The 23,215-nt window shown below is 49.3% G+C and overlaps 2 protein-coding genes across 3 annotated transcripts in view; one reads left to right on the top strand and one right to left on the bottom strand.

The window, feature by feature from the left end:
* Positions 1 to 3,727, bottom strand: part of SPTBN4 (spectrin beta, non-erythrocytic 4) — a 78,625-nt gene extending 74,898 nt beyond the window's left edge. The window contains exons 1-2 of one of the 2 annotated variants that reach the window (XR_006340562.1): positions 3,425 to 3,568; positions 770 to 956 (exon numbers count right to left, since the gene is read on the bottom strand). Coding sequence is in view for 1 of the 2 variants with exons in the window: in XM_043899189.1 (XP_043755124.1) it covers positions 770 to 956; positions 3,425 to 3,562 (325 nt within the window). In the remaining variant the exon portion in view is untranslated. Of the gene's footprint in view, positions 1 to 769; positions 957 to 3,424 lie in introns of both variants that reach the window. The other variant, XM_043899189.1, reaches the window with a different exon arrangement.
* A 1,212-nt stretch (positions 3,728 to 4,939) lies between these two features.
* BLVRB (biliverdin reductase B) lies at positions 4,940 to 20,958 on the top strand. Its single transcript, XM_043899192.1, has 5 exons — positions 4,940 to 5,122; positions 14,797 to 14,961; positions 15,098 to 15,187; positions 16,449 to 16,577; positions 20,702 to 20,958. The coding sequence occupies exons 1-5, from the start codon at positions 5,044 to 5,046 to the stop codon at positions 20,857 to 20,859; spliced, it is 621 nt and encodes a 206-aa protein (XP_043755127.1). The 5' UTR covers positions 4,940 to 5,043; the 3' UTR covers positions 20,860 to 20,958.
* Positions 20,959 to 23,215: the final 2,257 nt, after the last annotated feature.

The raw sequence follows: 23,215 nt of genomic DNA, 5'->3' as shown, positions 1-23,215 counted from the left end.
AAGGTGTGGTCATTCTTTCTCAAAGTGCTCAGTATCCATGTTTCTAATCTGAAATCCTAAAGCTTTAGGATTATAAAGCCCTAAGGACCTATGTATATTAGAGTCTAGATTTCTGAGGCTTTAAGATTCTAAGACCCAACAATTAAAATGTCTAAGATCGGTGATTACAAAGTTCTGTTTACAAGAGTCGCCATTTCTAAAGGTCTTGGATTCAAAGAATCTCTGAGTATGACATTCCATGGTCCTAAGATGCTAGATGTCAGCATTTTGGGATTCTAAGGAAGCACACTTAGAAAGTCCCAAGTTAAAAAAAAAAAAAAGAAAGTCCCAAGTTTCTGGGATTGTACATTTCTAAGGTTCTATGAGAGGTTTCCCAGGTGGCTCACTGGTAAGAATCTGCCTGCCAATGCAGGAGACATGGGTTCGATCCCTGGGTCAGGAAGATCCCCTGGAGAAGGAAATGGCAACCCACTCTAGTATTTTTGCCTGAAGAATCCCATGGACAGAGGAGCCTGGTGGGCTAATAGTCCATGGGGTCACAAAGGAGTTGGACGTGCTTAGCAACTAAACAATACCGGACATCACAGATAGAGAACAATTTTCCATTATCATGGAAAGTTCTACTGGAGAGTGCTGGTCTAAAAACTCCAGTTCCAAGTGTCTGTAACCCTCTTCCCATCCTCCAGGTCATCAAGGTATACAGACACCACCCCAGCAGTGCCTTCCCTTCCTTCTCTCCCACCCCCAACCCCAGCCCTCTTCCAGGTACCTGCCAAGGCCTTGATCCGGGAGCACTCAAAGAGTGAGGCTGCTGCAGTGGAGGCGGCTGGTTGCTCCCGCTCCCAGCCCCGATCGGGACTGTCCCAGCGGGCTGCAGGGTTGTTGTTATTGGGGGCTGGTAGCCCCTCCATGTTGTCCACTTCCCCTGGTACCTGCGCCATTGGGGGAGATGAGGCCTGGGGATGAGGAGAGGCAGGTTAGGGACAGGGGCTGAGTTCAGAAGTCCCACTTCTTTTTAAAAAATTCATTTATTTGGCTGTGCCAGGTCTTAGATGCAGCACGCAGGATCTTCAATCTTCATTGTGGCAAGCAGGATATTTACTTGTGGCACATGGGCTCTGTTTCCCTGACCAGGGATCGAACCCAGGCCCCCTGCATCGGGAGCATGGAGTCTTAGCCACTGGACCACCAGTAAAGTCTAGAGATCCCACCTCTAACAGGGACTGACTATGAGTTCTGTCCCTTCTCTCACTTTCAGTTTCTCTGTCTTTAGAAGGGAGGGACATGCTAATAATGACAATAGTTTTCACCCTAACCACATCACAGGGATGTGGTCAAACACCCACCTTAACACCTAGCAGAGGGTAAGGGCTCAGCAAATTGTCACTGTTAGGATTCCATGGTGGTCCAGTGGTTAAGACTCGGCACTTCCACTGCAGGGGTCATAAGTTCAATTTCTAGTTGGGGAACAAGAGATTGAACCTATAAGATCCTGCATGCCACATGGCCTCCCCCCTAAAAAACTGTCACTGTTATTGTTAGAATTATAGCATTGTTATCAATAGAACTCTATAAGGCAGTAACAACAATAATTAATATTTATTGAGCACTTACACTGTGCTCAGTACTTTATATGCATTATATCTTATTTAATTCCCACAAATTTAACACTCTAAAGAAAGGTATTATTAGGTCTGTTTTACAGAGGAGGAAGCTGAGGCACAGAGGGGTTAATTCACTTGCCCAAAGTCACACAGCTAGTGAGTAACCAGGATTGAAACTTAGTCACTGTGATTGAATAACTGCATTAACGGTCTCAATTCTTCATCTGTATAGCCACGTCCTCTGCCACATAGCTCCTCAGTGCTCTCCCACTCTGGGGACGGGAGGAATGAAAGAGTGGGGTTGAGTGGGGGGAAGCCCTACCCCCTGACTCGGCTTGGCCACACGACTTGCTGTGACCAACAGAATTAGGTAGAAGCTCTAGTGAGTTCTGAGCCCAGGACTCAGGAGATCTTGCATGTTTTTGCTTGTGTTTGACTGTGGCCATGAGAAAAACATTGCTGGGCTAGTCCAAGTCCAAGGCCCTCATCACAGCCAAGGCCAGCCTCAGCAACCAACAGTCAACATCCCCCTACCCATCCTAACTGGGAAATAAGCGCAGATGAGCCCAAGTGACTGACCTCAGATTAACTCAAGGCTAAATAAATGCCTAGTGTTTTAAGACACTGAGTCTGGAGGTGGTTTCTTATGTAGCATTTTTGTGGCACTAGCTGACTGACATATTGTCTGACTCTAGAGTGATGTTCTAGAACACTGCCAGATTGTAAATATGAAATTTAAGGGTGTGGGAGATGTTAGATACATCTCCTCCATTCTCTAGAACCCCAAGCCTGGTTCTAAGACTAAGAAAAGAGGGAGCTGCGAGGAGCTCAATGTCCCCATTCTCAAAGTATTCAGACAGTAGCCCACAAATCAGATTTTAGGAAGGCAGGGTCTCGGTCTTGGTCAATGTAGTAGAGACTGTCCCTTTCCATAGACACTCAAAAATCCATGATTATCTTTCCCTTCTTCCATGGAAAGCTTTAAGTGGGCACCTGTGTGACCTTGGCCAAGTCACCTTTTCTAGGGCTCAGTTTGTTCATCTGTAAAATGGTAACAATAATAATAGTACCCATTTCCCAGGGGTGTTTGAAGATGAGAGAATTAATGATGTGGGGAACATGGTATCTAGTACACCGTAAGCCCTCAATACATGGGCCTTGCTATTACTATTCACCCTCCAGTCACATATCTTAGAAAATCAAAGTGCCTGTGCTGAAGTCAGACAAAAATGAGTTCAAGTCCTGCTTTATTCTTGCTCTATCTTTAAACCCGATTATCTTTAACTTGGCTTCTCCGTGCCTCAGTGTCCCTCCCTGTTAAACGATGAACACAACTGTTTCCTCAATGGAGGATACTTGGAGATGGAAAGGCACTTAGCACTTGGTGAGCTCTCGGTCAGGCTGGAGGTGGAACAGCCCTGTCTATTACGTGATTCAACGGGGAAGGGAGAAGGCGGTGGGGGAGGTGAAAAGGGGTGTCCTGAGGGCCCCAGGAAAGGTTGGTCGGGCGAGGCTGGGGATACGAGCTGAGAGCCGATGCTTTAACCCTTCCAAGGCCGCGCCTCTCTCTCCCTACAGTCTAGTCACCGTTCCCAAGGAAGGGGGCCTGGGAAGGACAAGGCTTGGGTGGAAGACTCACGTATGGCGCCGAGGTTGGACTGGGGTGAGGGACTGGGGACTCATTCTGCCCTCGACCCTCTGCCTCCCACAGCCGGGGAGACCCTCGGGGCTCAGGCCATGCCCACGGGACGCGGGGGAGGGATGCTCAGGCAGGTGGGAAGATGCTGGAGGGAGGGGCTATCCGCCCCCACGCCGCTCACCTGGGCCCGCGGCCGCCGGTGCCGCTGTCCCCGCTGCTCGCCGTGGCCGACCGCCCTCCCTGTCGGTGTCCTCGGCCCGGCCCGGCCCAGCCGGCTCGGCTCGGCCCCACCGGCCCCGCCGCTCGGCCAGATCCGCATGCGCCGCTGCCGCCGGCGCGCCTCCTCCCGCTCGCGCGGCCGCCGCGCTCGGCGCGCCCCCGGGACCCTCTCCCGCCCGCGGGTCCCCCGCCAACCCCGGCCGCCTGCAGCGCCTGCCCACGCGCGGCCACACACCCGGCCAAAGCGTGCGATACACAGCTGCAGGGGCCGGAGGCAGCGTCACACACAGTGCACACTCCCACGGGGTCACACACTCCCGCACTGCCACACACACACACGCGGGGTCGCATACAGCGTCACAAGGACTATCCACATACACACGCTCACACTGTCGCCCCCTCATACGGGGTCACGCAGGGTCAGATATTCAAAGTGTGTCCCGCAGTCACAAGCTTGCACGAGGTCCCGCGCTGAAACGGTGCCCGACAGCGTCACACACCGTAAAACACTCAAATTGTGTCACCACCATTCACGTGGAGTCATATACGAGCACACATGTGCCACACACCGTTGCACACTTCCGTGGGATCACAGAGTGTCATCGACTCACATATCACACACGGCTTCACCATCACACAGCTCACACACTTTTACACACTCAAACTTGTTACACACTCACATCGGAGTCACACGTCCTGCACCGTCACACACACGTTACACAGTCACAGGTCACAAATAACCTCACAACAGTAACACCCACAGCCACACTCAAATGATGTCACAGAGTCACACACGAAGAGTCACACACTCCCGTATATCACAACTCACACATGTCCCACACTCACACCGTATCCCCCAGCGTCATGGATGCATGTAGTATCACAAACGGTCACACTATCCACCGGCGTCACCACAAGGTCAAAGAGGAAGAGCATCAGTGCCTTCCACACGTGGTGTCACACATAGTCTCACACCGTAATACGGTGTTTTACACAGAGGGCACCAGTGTCTTCCACGATCATGCTCTCCCTTGGGGTTATTCGCAGAGACACACGGGGTCAACACGGGCACATAGACACGCAGCTAGTGTCACCCTCACGCACCCACATTGTCCTGCCTCACTTTCTTCCCCTGTCGCCTCGGGAAGGCCGTGGGGCGTTCTGTGAGCCCCAGATCAGACTCACGGCCGTGAGAAAGGAGGCGTGAACGAGCAGAGAACTGTGGGCGAGGCCCGCGCTCGCCCCGCCCCACCCCGGGAGGCTAGAGAGCGGAGGCGGTGCTCTGCGTCCACCTTCGCGGACCGCCAGATACGCCTTCCGGGCTAAGTGGCGGGCGGAGGGGGCGGTGCTGGGCCTCAGGAGAGCTGTCTCCAGCTCCGCCCTCTCTGTCCTCAGTTGAAGGCGTGGCCTTTGGCCCCTCCCCTCGACCGCACTGTGGGGCAGGAGGCGGGCTGAGGGTTGGTCCTCTAGGCGGCCCCGCCCCGTCCCTCCCTCTAGGAAAGGACGCGAGGGGAACAGGCAGCCAGTCGGTTCCCGCGTGTCCTGCGACTCCGCGGCCTCGCGCCCCCACGATCCCGCAGCATGGTCGTCAAGAAGATTGCCCTTTTCGGCGCCACCGGCAACACCGGGCTCACCACGCTGGCGCAGGCGGTGCAAGCAGGCATGAGCTGGGACGGGCAGGGAATGTCGCGGGGTGCACACCTGGAACTTTAGGCATCGTGGGATTGGGCCTAGGGAGGTTGGAGCCATCGTGCCTTGGTGTGCGAGGACCTAGAGGGCAAAGCTGGTGGCCACGGGGGCAGAAATGGGGGACGCTATGACGTCCAGTTTTATCTTGAGTCCCAAGGGAAACGAAATGGCCCTGGGAGGCTGGGGGACTGTTTTACAGTGACAGATTTACATCCATTGCTCTTATGAAAGGCAGTTGGTGTGCTGGTGGTAGTGGTGGTGGTGATGGTGGTGGGTGGTTGCACACCTAGCAAGGGCGTCGCTAAGCCAGGCACGAGGCATCTTCCCTGCACTGCCTTCTCGCCATACGTGTTGAATACTCATAACACTCATGTGAGGTGGGAACTAGTATCACCCCACCTGACAAATGAGAGAAAACCGAGTCTCCCTGAGTGACTTGCCCAGTGTCACATACTGGAAAGGGACAGTGCTGGAATTTGTTACCTGACACTTGCTCTTAACCGCTGAGAGCCCTCCAGCACTTGGTTTGAGCACCAAGGATTTCAAAATTGAAAAACTGAGGAGTGGGTTGCTATGAGTACCTAATGGAAAGAAGATCATGGAGACAAGGGTGAAGACTTGGGGAAACGAGCCCCAGGAAAGTCAATGAGGGCTGAAAATTCAGAGTTGCCCCACAGGAAAGGGGATAAGTATCATGCAGCAGGACCCAGCCCCCACCATCCCAACTTCACCAACCCCCAGCAGAGTCTGGCCTGTCCAGATATACAGCCCCACCCTTGCTGGCCTGAGTGACTCTGAAGATATTGACTATCTGGGTGCCCCCAAAGGGTGGAGGCCGCCAGGATCCCACTCTCAGCTGCCTCTTATCCCAACTTTGCCTGAGAGGGATTGTGACTCAAAAGTTCCCCATTAGCCCCACTTCTCTCCACCTCCTCAGGGAAGACCTAGTGAGGATGTTGACTTGTGGGAACAGGAGAAACAAATTTGCTGATAAACATTTCTCGGGGAGGAAGTAAGAGGGAGAATTTGAGAGATGCTGAGTCACTGTGAGTTTTGGATTCCCAGATTACTACTACCTTTCTCTTAATCTTGGATTCTGTAAAATTTCACTTAGCCTCCCTGCTGGTTACAGCTGGGACTGCAACCAGGAAGTATGGGCTGTACCTGAGGCCTAGGGGAGCCCTTGCCTTCTTACAGTGGCTCTGAGAGGTCTCTTCAGAGCCACAGTGAGCCTGAGCCTCCCTGTCCCCATCAGAAAAAGGAAGCGCTTGAATGAACTAGGCTTTTACTGACCTCAGTGGTTCTGTAGGACTGAGTCCTGAAGGCACAGACTCTGGTGCCCATGTGGTGTGCGGTGCTTAGTCGCTCAGCAGTGTCTGACGTTTTGCGACCCCATGGACTGTAGTCCGCCAGGGTCCTCTGACCATAGGATTTCCTAGATGAGAATACTGGAGTGGGTTGCTATTTCCTTCTCCAGGGATCTTCGCTACCCAGGGATTGAACCCGCATCTCCTGCATTAACAGGCAGATTCTTTATCCCTGAGCCACCTGGGAAGCCCGTCCAGCATACAGCTGGTGCTCAGTAGACACTCCTTGGCTGAGTGAATATAGATTATAGCTGTGTGATCCTGGCCCAGTTACCTAAACTCGCCTTACTTTCCCCAGCCTCCAAATGGGCATATGATACAACCTACTTTGTGAGGTTTTTGGAATCTGAGGGCTGTTTTCAAACTGCGGATCATAGAGGGTTCTGAAATATATTTAATGGGTAATAACAGTGTCGGAATGGATCACATGTTAAATACTGGTTTTATGAAACTATTGTCTCAGTTATACATGTATAAGTTTGTGTTTTTCGGGGTTAGTGAAATCTACTTTGAATGGAGGGCTGAGATCAAAAAAGCTTAAAAGGGGCATGATTTCTGCAACTTACTCTCACATAGTTAGGAAAAAACTTTATACATATACATATAATTATACATGTTACATGTATGTGTTGTGTATACATGCAGAGAGAAAGATAAAGCAAATATGAGAATCTAGATCTTGCAACTTTCCTCTAGGTCTGGATTTATTTCAAAATAAAATTTAATGGAAAAAAATAAAGAGATTTGTTTTAATCAAAAAAGGAAGAAAGAAAAAAATTTTTTTTAAGTTTGGAAATAACCTTACAAATGCTTGTGTTCTTTGTAAAGGGCAAAATCTGTGAATTCTAAAACTACAGTTTGACATAGTAGCCATTAGCCACTTGTGGCTATTTAAATTTAAATGTGAGTTGTGTTAAAAAAAATTTTTTTTTAAGTCACTCGTCAGTGGAAGGAGCTTAGCACAGCCCTTGGCACATACAAAGCTTTTTTTTTTTTTTTGGCTGGGCCCTGCAGCTTGTGGGATCTTAGTTCCCCAACCAGGGGTTGAATCTGTGCCTTCGGCAGTGAGAACATGCAGTCTGAACCACTGGACCGCCAGGGAATTCTCTAGGAGGCTCTCAGTAAATGTCTCTAATCACCAGTAAGGCTTCCCAGGTGGCTCTAGTGATAAAGAACCCACTTGCAACGCAGGAAACATAAGAGACACCCGGTCAATCCCTGAGTTGGGAAGATCCACTGGAGGGAGGGCATGGCAACCCACTTCAGTATTCTTGCCTAGAGAATCCATGGACAGGGGAGCCTGGCAGAGTACCATCCATAGGGTCACAGAGAGTCGGATACGACTGAAGCGACTTGGCACTAGCACAATTACCAATAATGTCCCACTGATGGGCACTCTCGTGCTGAGCCTGCGTCAGAGCTCTCATGTTGGTGAGAACGTTTCTCCTCCAAAATGCCCACAATTTACTAGGATCCGTTTTACTAATACGGTGGTAGTTAACCAGTGACTCCATTGACACCCTGAAAGCCCCCGTTGCTCCCCAATGTGTCTGAGACCAGCATTCCATATGAAAGGAATGGGCATGCTAGAGACTATCATCTTCATTTTAGTTTTTTTAGTTTAGTTTTTTTTTTTTTTTAGTTTTTTAATATTAGTTTTTTATTTAGTTTTTTAAAAAATTATTTATTTATTTTTGACTGCACTGGGTCTTCATGGCTGCTTTCTCTAATTGCGGCCAGCAGGGGCTACTCTCTAGTTTCAGGGCATGCGCTTCTCATTGCGGTGGCTTATCTTGTTGTGGAGCACAGGCTCTAGGGCGCTCCGGCTTCAGTAGCTACGACACTTGGGCTCAGTTATTGGGGTTCCCGGGCTCTAGAGTGCAAGCTCAACAGTTGTGGCTTGAGGCCTTAGCTGCTCTGAGGCATGTGGGGGTCTTCCCAGACCAGGGATCGAACCCGTGTCTCCTGCATTAGCAGTCGGATTCTTTACCACTGAGCCACCAGGAGAGCCCTGATCTTCACTTTAGAGAAGAGACTGGGGACCAATCAGGAAAGGTGTTTTCTGAGGTTCCTCCGCCGGTAGGAGGTGGAGAGAGGAATGCCCTGGGAGTCCAGTGGTTAAAAGTCTAAGCTTCTACTGCAAGTGGCTTGAGGTTCCCCCTGGTCAGGGAACTAAAATCCTGTAGGCCATGCGGTGCAGTCAAAAAAAAAAAAGGAGAGGTGGAGCTGGAGTCCGAACTCAGGTCCCTGGGGCAGTATAGCCTGTGCTTTTGTGTTGATTTAATAGTCAGGGGAGGGACTTCCCTGATGATCCACTGGTTAAGGCTCCGCGCTTCCACTGCCAAGGGCACAAGTTCAATTCCTGGTTGGGGAACTAACATCCCACATGTTACCTGGCAGGGCCATTAAAAAATAATAATAAAATCCAGGAGATGGTGTTGAGTATGTCACAGCCCCTGCACCCACAGGGCGGTTGGTTGGTCAGCATAAATAGGGCCATGACAGAGGAAGCACAGCTGGCTGGAGAAAGAGGGTAAGGGTGCTTCAGGCAGAGGAGCATGTGCGAAGGCCGGGAGGCAGGAGACAGCATGGTGCGTTTGAGGAACTGAAAGACATGCAGTGAGTGAAGAGGGCTTTGGCTCCCGTACAGTCTGGAGAGGAGAGGTCACATGGAGGGGGCCTGTAGAGGGGAGGCTTGAAGGCTATCATAAAGAACATGACTATCTTAAGGCACTGGGGTGGGGGGTGGATAAGGAGAGATCTGAGCCAAGGGCACTTTGTTTTTGGTTTTTTTTTTTTAATTAATTAATTTATTTATGTTGGCTGCACCGGGACTTAATTGCAACAGGCAGGATCTTGTGATACAGCGTGTGGGATCTAATTCCCTGAACAGGGATCAAACCTGGGCCCCTTGCCCTGGGAGTATGGAGTCTTAGCTACTGGACCCCCAGGGCAGTTGTAGGGCACTTTGATATAACTGTGGAAAGCTCTATCTGGCTACCATGTGCAGTGTGGGTTGGAGGGGTTGAGACATGCCAGGAGCCCAGGCAGGACTAGACCAGGCCAGGAAATACAATTGTGAGATGATGGAAAGGCCTGGTCACAGCCAACACTCATAGAGCCCTCTTTTCTGTGCCAGACACTCCTCTAAGCTTTTCATTTATTTTCATTTTGCATCTTTTCAATAGCTACTTTATCATTCACATACAATACCATTCACCCATTTAAAGAATGTAATTCAATGGGTTTTAGCATATTCACAGACTCATGCAAATATCATCACAATCAATTTAGAACATTTCATCACTACAAAAAGAAACCCCTAGAAGTCACTCCCCATTTTCCTGCTCAACCACTTCCCCAGCCCTAGGCAATCATTCATCTACTTTTTGTTTATATGGATTTGCCTGTTCCAGACCTTTCTTATAAATGGAAACATACATCATGTGACTCTTTATGACTGGCTTCTTTCACTTAGCAAAAAGAATTTTTCCAAAGTTCATCTATATTGTAGCATATGTGTCATTTCTTTTTATTGTTGAATACCATTGCGTTGGGCTTCTCTGGTAGCTTAGATGGTAAAGAATCTGCCTGCAATGCAGGAGACCCCGGTTCGATTCCTGGGTTGGGAAGATCTCCTGGAGAAGGGATAGGCCACCCACACCAGTATTCATGGGCTTCCCTGGTGGCTCAGACGGTAAAGAATTTGCCTGCAATGCGGGAGATCTGGGCTCGATTCCTGGGAAGATCCTCTGGAGGAGGGTATGCATGGAAACCCACTCCAGTTTTCTTGCCTGGAGAATCCCCATGGACAAAAGATCCTGGTGGGCCATGGGGTTGCAGAGAGTCGGACATAACTGAGCGACTAAGCACAGAACACCACCATTACATTATTTGCCTACACCACTTTTCTTTCTTTCTTTTTTACTTTTTGGCTGTGTCGTGTGGCATATGGGATCCTAGTTCCCTGACCAGGGATCAAACCTGCACCCTCTGCACTGGAAGTGTGAAGTCTTAACCACTGGACTGCCAAGAAGTCCCTATACCACTTTAAAAAAAAATTTTTTTTTTTTAATTTCTTTGGCTGTGCTGGGTCTTAGCTGAGGCATGTGGGATCTAATTCCCTGACTAGAATCAAACCCAGGCCCCTTGCACTGGGATCACAGAGTCTTAGCCGCTGGACCACCAGAGAAGTTCCTCCCTATACCACTTTTATTTATCCATTCCATTGATGGGAACTTGGGTTGTTTCCACTTTGGGGCTATGCTGAGTGATGGCTCTATAAACATTCATGTACAGGTTTTGTGTGAACACATGTTTTCATTTCTCTTGGCGTATACCTAGGAGTCAAATTGCTGGGTCGTTGGGGTAACAATTGCTTCCCAGGTGGTGTGGTAGTAAAGAATCCGTCTGCCAGCTCATGAGACACGCAGGGGGTGTGGGTTCCGTCCCTGGGTTGGGAAGATCCCTTGGGAAAGGGATGGCAACCCACTTCACTAGTCTTACTTGGAAAATCCCATGGACAGAGGAGCCTGGTGGGCTACAGTCCATGGGGTCACAAAGAGTTGGACACAACTGATCACAGGGGTAACAATACGTTTAACCTGAGGAACTGCCAGATTGTCTTCCAAAGCAACTGCATCATTCAACATCATCAGCAGTGTATGAAGGTTCCAATTTCCCTACAGGCCCGCGGACAGTCATTGTGTCTTTTTGATTATAGTCCTCCTGGTGGGTATGAGATAGTATCTCACTATGGTTTTGATTTGTATGACATTGAGTATCTTTTCATACGTTTATTGGCCATTTGTCTATCTTCTTTGGAGAAATGTCTATTCAGATCTTTTGCTCAGTTTTTAATATTCATCTTTTACTATCAAGTTGTAAGAGTTCTTTATGTATTCTAAATACAAGTCTCTCATCAGATATATGATTTGCAAAAGTTTTCTCCCATTCTGTGGGTTGTCTTTTCACTTTCTTGATAGTGTCCTTGGAAGCTTTTTTTTTTTTCCATTTCATTTTTCATTTTTTCACCAGTTTTTATTTTTCATTTTGATGATGTCCAGTGAATCTGTTTTCCCTTTTGTCACTTGTTTTGGTGTCACTGCTGGGAAACCACTGCCTAATCAAATGGCACAGAGATTTATGCTTATGTTTCCTTCTAGGAAAAGGAAAAGGAAATGGCAACCCACTCCAGTACTCTTGCCTAGAAAATTCCATGGATGGAGGAGCCTGATGGGCTACAGTCCATGGGGTCGCAAAGAGTCCAACATGACTGAGCAATTTCACTTTCCTTCTAGGATTTTTATAGTTTTCAGTTCAGTTCAGTCACTCAGTCCTGTCCGACTCTTCGCGACCCCATGGACTGCAGTTTTAGCTCCTACCTTTAGATCTTTGATAATTTTGAGCTAATTTTCATATATGATGTGAGGTAGGGATCCAACTTTATTCTTTTACACATGGATATCCAGTTGTCCCTGCACCATTTGTTGAAAAGACTCTTCATTTCCCATTGAATTAATTGTCTTGGCACCCTTGTCAAAAATCAACCAACCACTTTAAACTTTTAGGAATACTATTTAAACCTACATCAACCCTATAAGGCAGAGACTATTATTGGTGTCATTTTACAAATGAAGGCTCTAAGGCCAGACAGGTTAAGTGGCCTGCCCAGTGTCATGCAGCTAGCTAGCGGTAGGGACAGATAGAATTCAAAATCCGGGTTGCTTTGACAATTAGATAAGCTGATAAATATAAAGTACTTGGCACCTGGCATATAGTGAGTGCTCTATAAATATTATGTATCTTTATTTTTAAATTTTATTTATTTCTGACTGTACTGGATCTTCGTTGCTCCAACGACTTCTTTTTCCCCTCTCATTGTGGCAAGAGGGTGCTACTCTCTAGTTGCTGTGAGTGGGCTTCTCATGGAGGCGGTTTCTCTTGTTGCAGAGCATGGGCTCCAGAGCACGCAGGCTTCAGTCATTGCGGCGCTGGGGCTCAGCAGTTGTGGCTACCTGACTCTAGAGCACAGGCTCAATAGTTGTGGCACATGGACTTGCTTGCTTCAGAGCATGTGGGATCTTCCCAGATCAGGGATCAAACCCATGTCTTCTGCATTGGCAGGCGGATTCTTTACCACTGAGCCACCAAGGGAAGCCACTAAGTATCACTATTATCATCGTTGCCCCAGAGTATACAGATTTTTAATTATTTGTTTTTTAAATATATGATGACAAGTATCAAGGAAACTGGGACAATTTTGTGGTTTTGCTTTTCCTTTATCATTTTCAGAACAATAGATTAATCCTCTGATAGCTACCAGTGATGACCAATGAACTTTCTTAGTTATCGTTATGAATTCACATATTTTTATATATTTGATGTGCTTCCATTCTTTGCCATCTGTATTCTCTGGGACAAATCAAATTGCCCCTGATTGGTCCTGAGAACCCCTTCAAGTGGCTTCTGTGTCCTCTTGACTTCACTTCACCATTCTTTAAACTTCACATAGCTGGTGGTACAGATGTTCCAGGCTCGTCTTGTCTTCTCCCTGCCCGGGCCCAGCAAGCAGCCATTTCTTCAAGGAGCTCTGGTTCATTTTTCACGAGAATGCTGTTTAGAGGCTGTGTTAATCAGCTCAGGCTGCTATAACAAAAATACCACAGACCAAGTGGCTTAATCAACACTCATTTCTCAGAGTTCCAGAGACTGGGAAGGTCAAGATCAAGGTACCAACTGGTTTGGTTTCTAGTGAGGGCCTGCTTCCTGGCTTGCAGATGGCTGCCTTCATGCTGTGTCCTCACACTGTAGAGACAGAGTACCTTGGTCTTCCTCTTCTTGCGTGCAAGCATGCTAAGTTGCTTCAGTCATCTCTGACTCTGTGCGACCCCATGGACTGCAGCTTGCCAGGCTCCTCTGTCCATGGGATTCTCCAGGCGAGAATACTGGAGGGGGTTGCCATGCCCTCCTCCTGAAGATCTTCCTGACCCAGGGATGGAACCTGTCGCTCCTGCCTTGCAGGCAGATTCTTTACCACTGAGCCACCACGGAAGCCCCTTCCTCTTCTTAGGACACTAATCTCATTATGGGGACCCTACTCTCTATCTACCTTCATGACCTCATCTAAACCTAATTACCTCCCAAAGGCTGCATCTCCAAATACCATTCCATTGGGAGTTAGGGTTTCAGCATATGACACAAGCATTCAGCCCATGACAGAGACTACAACTACTGTTTTTTTTTTTCAATATGCATAAACATTAATATATTTTGCCATTGTCTAAAACAAAGAAAGAAATATGTTGCTGGTAAACTTGATTAAAAAAAAAAAAAACTTATTTATTTATTTGATTGTACCAGGTCTTAGTTGGGGCATGTGAACTCTTAGCTGCCTCACCTGGGATCTAGTTCCTTGACCAGGAACTAAATCCAGGTGCCTGCAGTGGGAGCACAGAGTCTTAGCCACTGGACCACTAGGCAAGTCCCTGTTGGTTATAAACTTTAAAAAGGAGTATTTGTGTGTGTGATGGTGGGGCCAAGGAACACGGAGTTATCCAAAATTCCTTTGGGAGGTGACATGCCAAAACAATATTCAAAATAAATGACTACTAAGACAGGACCCAGGGCTTCCCAGTTGGCACTAGTTGTAAAAAACTTACCTGCCAATGCAGGAGATGTAAGAGATGCGGGTTCGATCCCTAGGTCGGGAAGATCCCCTGGAGGAGGGCATGGCAACCCACTCCAGTATTATTGCCTGAAGAATCCCATGGACAGAGGAGCCTGGTGGGCTACAGTCCATGGGGTCACAAAGAGTTGGACACGACTTAACGACTTAGCACGCACATGTGCATGCAAGACAGGACCCAGCCCTTCAGAAGTGAGGCCTGGAGGACCAAACCCAATGATGAACATACTTGGAGGTGCCTCAGCTTCCTCCAGGACCATGGACGGGGGACACAGACCAGTGTGATGATGAGTATTAACCCTTTAGTTGTGGGGGGAGAAGGGAGTGGAGAAGTCAAGGAGATGAGAGGCAGAGAAAGGCATTAGAGCAGATTATTTATGAACTGGCAGGAGGTATCACCCTATTTTAACAATCAACTGTATGTATATCAACTGTGAGTATGCCAGCAAAAATGTTTGAAGATCGTGGTCTCAGAACAGGGGACCTGGGGGATGGATTTGGGGGTTCATGGCACCCTCCAGGACCAGCCCCTGGAGCCTAGGAGTGCCAGCCTGCAAGCCGACTGACCTGCCTCTCTGCCCTTCTTTGCAGGCTATGAGGTGACGGTGCTGGTGCGGGACCCCTCCAGGCTGCCCTCAGACGGGCCCCAGCCGGCCCACGTGGTGGTGGGTGACGTCCGGGAGCCGGCAGACGTGGACAAGACTGTGGCTGGGCAAGATGCTGTCGTCGTGCTGCTGGGCACCCGCAATGACCTCAGTACTGAGCCCCCGCTCTGCCCGCGGCCCACCCCTGCACCTCGGCCCCCAGCGCCGCCCCCGCCCCCAGCCCCTCCCTTGCCACCCCTGCCACCGCCGCCGCCCACCAGTGACAGCCACTCTCTGTCTCCTCTAAGGTCCTACCACAATGATGTCCGAGGGTGCCCAGAACATCGTGGCGGCCATGAAGGCCCATGGCGTGGACAAGGTCGTGGCCTGCACCTCGGGTGGGTGGCAGGATCGTAGGGGTTGGGGCTGAGGAGTGGGAGCTGGGTACTGCACAGGCAGCCCCGGGGTTTCTACAAGGTGGCATTGGAGCTACTGCAAGTTGCTGTGCATTTATTGAGCACCAGTTCTGCATCTGAACCTTGCTGAATGGTACCTGGGCCCTGCACTCATGGGTCTCATGAATAGAAGGGAAGTGGTAACAGCGTGATCATCAAACCGCGACAGGCCAGAGTAGTCAGGGCCAGGATGGGGGTCGGGGCACAGGCAGAGGGGTCAAGGCCAGGACCTGGGGGGAGCATGGGGAAAGGGATCAGAGCTGGGATGGGGGAAGCCTAGAGGACGCTGGGGGTTCAGAGGAGGTGTCTGACCCAGCCTAAGAAGGGGTCAGGGAGAGCATGGAAGAGGAAGTGACAGAGCCTTAGATACATGGGCCAGGTCTTTACTCTCAAAGAGCTCCCAATTTACAAAGAGATGCCCTTCCTGAATAATCTGAAAAGAAGGCTGCAGGGTGTGTAACAGGAGCAGTTAATGCTAGCAATGTTTGTTGAGCACTTACTCTGTGCTTGGCACCATATGAGCACCTTACAGACGAATGCCACTTAATCCTCTCAGAATTCCTTTGATAGTGCTTCCATTCATGGCAGCACATCGTAGGTGCTCAGTGAATTGCAGCTGTTCTTACCGCCTCCCGTCTATAGTCAAGGGAGTGGAGGCCCAGAGAGGCCCATCGCCTTACCCGAGATCACACAGCCTGCAGCTGGCAGAGCTGGGGTGTGGAGCCAGGCTGTCTGTCTCCATCGCCCACACTCCTCACCTCTGTCCCATCATACCTGTTGTCTCCCAGGGAAGGGAGACGGCATGAGGGGGCAGTGAGGAGAGGAAGGGACTGTGAGGCAGGGGCATGGCTGCAACAGAGCAAGTGATGGGGAGAGTGTTGGGCGGTGAGGCCAGGGGGCTGATGCTATCAGATCAAGTGGGGCCCCGGGGCCCTGATGGGGCCTCTGCTCTCTCTCTGAGTGAGGTGGGGTCGGGGTAGGGTCCCAGATGTGCAGGGGTAGGGTCAGGAGAACAGGGAGGAGGCTCTGCCATGGTCTAGGCAGGAGGTAACAGCGGACAGGAGCAGGTGGGGTGAGAAGCCTGGAACAACTGAAGGGCAGTAATGAGTTCCTGCAGGGAGATGTTCTGGCAGGAGACCTGCGGGGTATGGGCCTGGCCAGGCTGTCCTCAAGTCTTGTCTGATCTTGCCCTGTGTCCCCCCAGCCTTCCTACTGTGGGACCCTTCCAAGGTGCCCCCAAGACTGCAGGATGTGACTGATGACCATGTCCGGATGCACAAGGTACTCCAGCAGTCGGGCCTGAAGTACGTGGCCGTGATGCCACCACATATAGGTGAGTGGACAGAGAGCCAACTGCAGGGTCAGCACCAGCCTGCCCCCTCCAGTCCTCTGGGGACATTCGCTGGGCCTTCCCTGTTGTTGTTCAGTCGCTCAGTTGTGACCCCATGTACTGCAGCACACCAGGCTTCCCTGTCCTTCAAACTCATTTGCTCAAGCTCATGTGATGTTATCCAACCATCTCATCCTCATCCCTTCTCCTCCAGCCTTCAATCTTTCCCAGCATCAGGGTCTTTTCCATGAGTCGGCTCTTCACATCAGGTGGCCAAAGTATTGGAGCTTCAGCTTCAGCATCAGTCCTTCCAGTGAATATTCAGGGCTGATTTCCTTTAGGATTGACTGGTTTGATCTCCTTGCAGTCCAAGAGACTCTCAAGAGTCTTCTCCAGCACCAGAGTTCAAAAGCATCAATCAATTCTTTGGCGCTCAGCCTTCTTTAAGGTCCAACTCTCACATCTGTACATGACTACTGGTAAAACCATAGCTTTGACTATACAGCTTTGTAGACAAACTGATGTCTCTGCTTTTTAATACGCTGTCTAGGTTTGTTGAAATTGCAATCTCTCAGGACTTCTTCCACTGTACTCTCTTTATTAGAAGGAAGTTATACTGAGGCTGCCCCACATTCAAGGGATGGGAAGTTATACTCACGTCGGTTCTTTCTTTTTAAAACCCATGTATTAATTTGGCTGTGCCGCACGTCTTGTGGGATCTTAGTTACTCTGAAAGTGAAAGAAATTGTTAATGCTCAGTCATGTCCGACTCTGCGACCCCATGGACTGTAGCCTGCCAGGCTCTCCTGTCCATGGAATTCTCCAGGCAGGAATGCTGGAGTAGGTTGCCATTCCCTTCTCCAGGGGGTCTTCCTGATCCAGGGATCGAAACCAGGTCTCCTGCATTGCAGGCAGATTTTTTACTGTTTGAGCCTCTACCAGATATCAAACCCCTGCCCTATGCAGTGGAAGTGCGAAGTGGTCACCGTGGACCACCAGGGAATTCCCTTGTTTTTTAATCTTATTTAGTGTGTGTCTCCCTCACTAGAATTGTGAAGTATGAAGCTTTGTTTGAAGGCACGGATTTTGTCTTGTTTTGATTACTGCTGTGCTCCTAGGGCCTAGAAAGGGCTTGGCACACACATTGTAAAACAATGTGCATGCTCAGTCGCTCAGTCCTGTCCTACTCTTGGCTCAGTCCTGTCCTACTCTTGGCTCAGACCCCATGGACTGTAGCCCGCCAGTCTCTCTGTCCATGAGATTCTCTAGTCAAGAATACTGGAGTGGGTTGCCATGCTCTCCTCCAGGGGATCTTTCCAACCCAGGGGTTGAACCCACATCTCCTGCGTTTCTGGCATTGCAGGCGGATTCTTTTCCACTGAGCCACTGGTTTGTAATAAGTGCTCAGTAAATATTTGTGAAATGAACTAATACCAGGGAAGATGCCTTGCCTCCAGGTGGTGCTGTGGAGGGAACCACACCCTCTTTACCCCTCCCTGGTCTGGAATTCACATTGAGAGACCCAAAGTCAGAGGGAGAGATTTGTTCACTTACAAATGTCTCTTGCACAGGAGGTGTGCACCTGGCCACCATTACAAGTACCAATGGGAATTCTCGGGGAGTCCAGTGGTTAGGACTCCAAGCTTTCACTGGCTTTGACTACCCAGGGCCCAGTTTGATCCCTGGTTGGGGAACAGAGATCCCACAAGCTGCGTGATGAGGCCAAAAAAATAAAGCAAGTATCACTGACATAGTCTCTGATCTCACAAAGCTTACATTTCTAGCGGGGGAGACAAAACAAAGATGTGAAAGAGCAAGTTAATAGTTGTCTTTGGAACCCATGGACTGTAGCCCACCAGGCTTCTCTGTCCATGGAATTCTCCAGGCAAGAATACTGGAGTGCGTAGCCCTTCCCTTCTTCAGGGGATCTTCTCAACCCCAGGACTGAACCCAGGTCTCCTGCATTGCAAGCAGATTCTTTACCATCTGAGCCACCAGGGAAGCCCAAACGAAAGATAGATGGATGGTGCTATGCTGAATGAAGAAACATACGTTAATAGTTCAGTGAAGAGAGTAATGGGGTGCTGCTTAGAGCAGAGGCTTTCTAAGGACACGGCTGCGTGCCCTGAGGGAGGGAAGCAGGTGAGTGTCTGGGGGAAGGGAGGACATTCTGGGATGAGGGAACAGCAGTGCCCAGGCCTGAGTCAGGAACTGTTATCTCCTTCCTCTGTGCCTGCCTGTGTGCCTTCTGCCTGGAGGAGGAGGTGGCTCGTATACCACCCTCCAGATGTTCAGGTAAGCTTCGATGCTGAGGTTCAGTTCAGGGACCCTGTTGAGATGAGAATCCTGAACTGTGAATCAGCGGTGAGGCTGCATGGTGGAGAAGCCAAGGAGAGCTCCAGCCCCAGCGCTGTGTAGACTTCAGGCCTGTGACCTCTGAGCCTCAGTTTCCTCATCTCGAAACAGGGCTCATATTACTTCTTGACCTCCCAGGTTTAAAGTGAATATTCAGAGAGATTAAGCCTAAAAATTATTTAACATGAAGTTGTGGGGGTTTTTTTTTAGTTCTTTTTTTGTGTGAGTATGAAAACTTTGAAACCTCCAGAAAAGTTAAAGAAATTCAAGGTTTAAGAATTACCCATAAACCCTTCATCTGGGTTCACTTGTTAACATTTTGGCTTGTTTCTTTTCCCCATCTATCTGTTTATCATTTATGCGTGCAGCTAATGTGTATGTGTGTTTGTGTGAATACATGTGTAGGGGCTTCCCAGGTGGCGCCAGTCATAAAGAATCCACCTGCCAATGCAGGCAGATGTAGAGACATGAGTTTGACCCCTGGGTTGGGAAGATTCCCCTGAAAGAGGGTATGGCAACCCACTCCAGCATTCTTGCCTGGAGAATCCCATGAGCAGAGGAGTCTGGGCTACAATCCATGGGGCTGCAAAGAATTGGACATGACTTAAATGACTTAGCACACAATGTACATGTGTAATTATGTGAATATATATGTAGTGTATATACATACATTTTTTAAAATGTGTGTGTCTACATTGGCACACTCTACTCCTAGAACCTCTTGGTAGGCATCTTCCAAGAAGAAGTATTTGGAAACAAACCCCAGTACGGTTATTGCACTAAGGGAATTGACATTTACTCTATCACATCATTTAGTATCCACTCTGTACTCAGACATACCCAATTGCCAAAAAATATCTCCCAACCTTCCCCTCCCCTCAAAATCAGGATCCAATCCAGGATCATGTGTTGTGTTTAGTTGGCATGTCACCTTCAATCTAGAACAATCCTCCATATCATTTTTTTAAATTATTTTTTAACATGAAACATAACAGGCAAGGTGTCTTTTCTTTTTACATATATATCCATTCTTTAAATTTATTTTTAATTGAAGGATAACTGCTTTAAAATATTGGTTTGATTTCTGCCGTACATCAACATGAATTAGCCATAGGTGTGCATGTGTCCCCTCCCTCTTGAATCCATTCTTTTTAATATTATTTTCTATTATGGTTTATCCCAGGACATTGAATGTAGTTCCCTATGCTAAATAGTAGGGTTTTGTTGTCCCAGATATCTTTTAAAATATTCCACATTCTGGATTTCTGTCATTACAGAAATTCCTGTCTTACGGGCTCAGATTAAATATTTTTGGCAGGAATGCCACATGGGTGACAGTGTATGTTTCTTTCCTCTTTTTTTTTTTTTCCCAATTTATTTATTTGGTTGCTCTGGGTCTTCCTTTCTGTGACCTGGCTTTCTCTAGTTGCAGCAAGCTGGAAGTACTCTTCGGTGCTTGCGCTTCTCATTGCAGTGGCTTCTCTTGTTGTGGAGCATGGGCTCTAGGCTTTTGGGCTCCATAACTGTGACCACAGGCTTAGTAGCTCTGAGATATGTGGGATCTTCCCGGACCAGGGATTGAACCTGAGTCCCCTGCATTGACAAGCAGATTCTGAACCACCAGACAACCAGGGAAGCCCAGCTCTTATACCATCTTCTACCATCTGAGCTAGGCACTCTGTAGACACCCTGGGATGTCACTGGAGTGATCACAAGTTGGGGGAGAGGAAAGGTCATCTGCTTTACCTGGCCCCTCTGTCTTTACCTTGCAGGAGACCACCCATTGACTGGGGCCTACACAGTGACCCTGGATGGACGAGGGCCCTCGAGGGTCATCTCCAAACACGACCTGGGCCACTTCATGCTGCGCTGCCTCACCACTGATGAGTACGACGGGCACAGCACCTACCCCTCCCATGTGTATGAATAGGGCTCTGGCCCTGTCCGGGAGGACAGCATCCTGTGAAACAGAGAACAAAGAAAGGGGGCAATAAAACTAGAGCCAAGAGCTTCAGATTACTCTAGAGGATCCACATCTATCTGAGTGTCTCAGTGTCTCTGTCTGCCTCTGTGAGACTTTTCCTGGGTATTCATTCATTCACTTCCTCTCTTGGTTCTGTGCCAGGGACCCAGGGGTGACTATGTGGACCTAGCAGTGACACTGCCCTCATAGATCTCACAGTCCAGGGGGGAAGACAGTCCTGCCCCTGCCAGTGACAACAGAGTGGCCAGAACTCTGATGGAGGAAGCACAGAGGGCTGAGGGACCCAGCTTGAGGTGCAGACAGGGTTCTGTGGAAGAGCAGATGTCCCATCTGAAACCTGATTTAGTGAGAATGAGCCGGGAGAAGGTTCTAAGACATTATGACATTCTAGGCAGAAGATACCACTTGAGCCAGGCGACTGGAGAGCACCTGGTGCCTTTGAAGAACTCAAATCTATCCCCTACAGTTACTAACACTTTGCTTGGAGGAGAGGGCTTCCCTGGTGCCTCAAATGATAAAGAATCCACCTGGAATGCAGGAGACCCAGGTTCTATCCCTGGGTTGGGAAGATCCCCTGGAGAAGGGAATGGCAACCCGCTCCAGTATTGCCTGGAGAATCCCATGGACAGAGGAGCCTGGTGAGCTACAGTCCATGGGCTTGCAAAGAGTTGGACACCACTGAGTAACAGACACTTTCACTTTCGCTTGGAGGAGAAGAGCGATCAGTCCCAAGAGAGCCTGTTCAAAGGACACGAAACTATTCAGAATCATTGTAAAAAGTCTAAACTTCAGTCTAAGGTGTTGTGCAAGGAGTGGAGCAGGGGAGACACAGGGAGGGGGCTCAGTCAGATTTGTATTTTATAAAGCTTCCCTTGGCAACTGTGTGAAGATGGATCAGAGGATGAAAGAGCAGAGGCTGGGAACCCAGGTGCCCAGAGGTAGAGAAGGGAGAGTGGGTGGGAGAGAGTCTTGAGTGGACAGTTCTCTGGTGAGGGGAAGGAGGCATCTAGGAAGAAGCCTGGGGTTATATCCTGGAGATGGGGTTCTAGTGTCACCCTGTGAAGGGAACCCTGGAGGGGCAAGTTTGAGAGGAGGAAGGTGAAGAATTGCCCCCCCCCCCTTTCCTAAACATGTCCCTCTTTGGAATCTACTCTCCCCAACCTTTGTTCCCCAGAGACACCTCTCCCAGGCCTGAGCAAGACACTCCTCTCCCTACCTCCAGCCTCCTCCCACCTAACTCCCAAATCTCTCTCCCGTCCATACCCCACCCTCAATCCATTCCAATTCTGCACTTCTGCAAGCAGCTGGACAACTTGGTTAACAAATTCCAGCCAGTGAGAACTGGCCTGAGGAAACTTAAACCTTCCTTCCCAGGGGTGGCCTGGAGAAAACTGCCTTCTTCCCTTGGCGAGAACGTGTAGGGGTGGGACAAGGCTGGTTCAGGCTTTCCCGGCACTAGCGCTGTTATGTTTCTGCCCTCTTATTTCTTTCAATCACATTGGGCATTTTACAAACTTTCACTGTGTCCAGCCTTGTGGGAGGTGATGCTGTGGCCCAAGCAGTGGGAGCCTGAGATAACCTTGGTATATGTCATCAGAGGGTCCACAGTCTAGATAGTGACAGCCCAGGGCCAAGATGCAGTGGCAGGGGCAGAAGAGTCAGAGCCGGGATGGGGAAAAACACAGGACACCATGGGAGCCCAGAAAGGGCCCCAACCCATCCTGGAGCTTCAATGGGGGGCTTCTGAGAGAAGGAATCCTTTGGAATGAGTTTCTAATGAGAATTTTGGGTTCTGGGGAATGAGGGTGTGTTTTCAGGATGGGGATGCAAGTTTAAAGATCCAGAGGCCTTTTTTCCCCCCCTTCCAATTCTGAGTACTTGCTATGTATCTGGGATTGTTGTAGGCGCTGAGGATAAAGCAGGGAAGAAAACAGAATCTCTGTGTTCTTGGTGGTGGAGTGCACTTGAAGCCATTTTAGAAATACAGAAAGTCAAAGGGTGTGGCAGGATTTTAGCGAGCAAGCAGGAGATTGTATCTGGCCAGACCTGAAGGGCTTTGAGACAAAAATGAGATTGAACTTTGTCCCCATGACAGTGGGGAGCCATAAACCAGTCTCCAGCAGCAGACGTGCCACCCTGAGAGCGGAAAGACGGGGCATTAGGAAGACGCACGAGGCACCACCAGAAGACAGGCCGGAGAAGTCCTTATAAGAAGAAGGCTTCGGTTAAAGTGTGAGGGGCAGAACACGGGAGGCGAGGGGCGGGGCTGCGATCGCCCCGGCAACATAGGCCGCGCCAAACT

This window comes from Cervus elaphus, chromosome 4 (genome assembly GCF_910594005.1).
Source record: "Cervus elaphus chromosome 4, mCerEla1.1, whole genome shotgun sequence".
In the NCBI taxonomy this organism is placed as follows: Eukaryota; Metazoa; Chordata; class Mammalia; order Artiodactyla; family Cervidae; genus Cervus; species Cervus elaphus.
Note: the sequence above shows the minus strand (reverse complement) of the source record. Positions and strands in the feature narration are given on the sequence as shown.

Bases quoted from the DNA above. Each gene is read 5' to 3' on its own strand.
- BLVRB (XM_043899192.1), top strand. From the start codon at position 5,044: ATGGTCGTCAAGAAGATTGCCCTTTTCGGCGCCACCGGCAACACCGGG. The intron at 15,188-16,448 runs GTGGGTGGCAGG...GTGTCCCCCCAG, and splicing joins GGTCGTGGCCTGCACCTCGG to CCTTCCTACTGTGGGACCCT. The intron at 16,578-20,701 runs GTGAGTGGACAG...TTTACCTTGCAG, and splicing joins CGTGATGCCACCACATATAG to GAGACCACCCATTGACTGGG.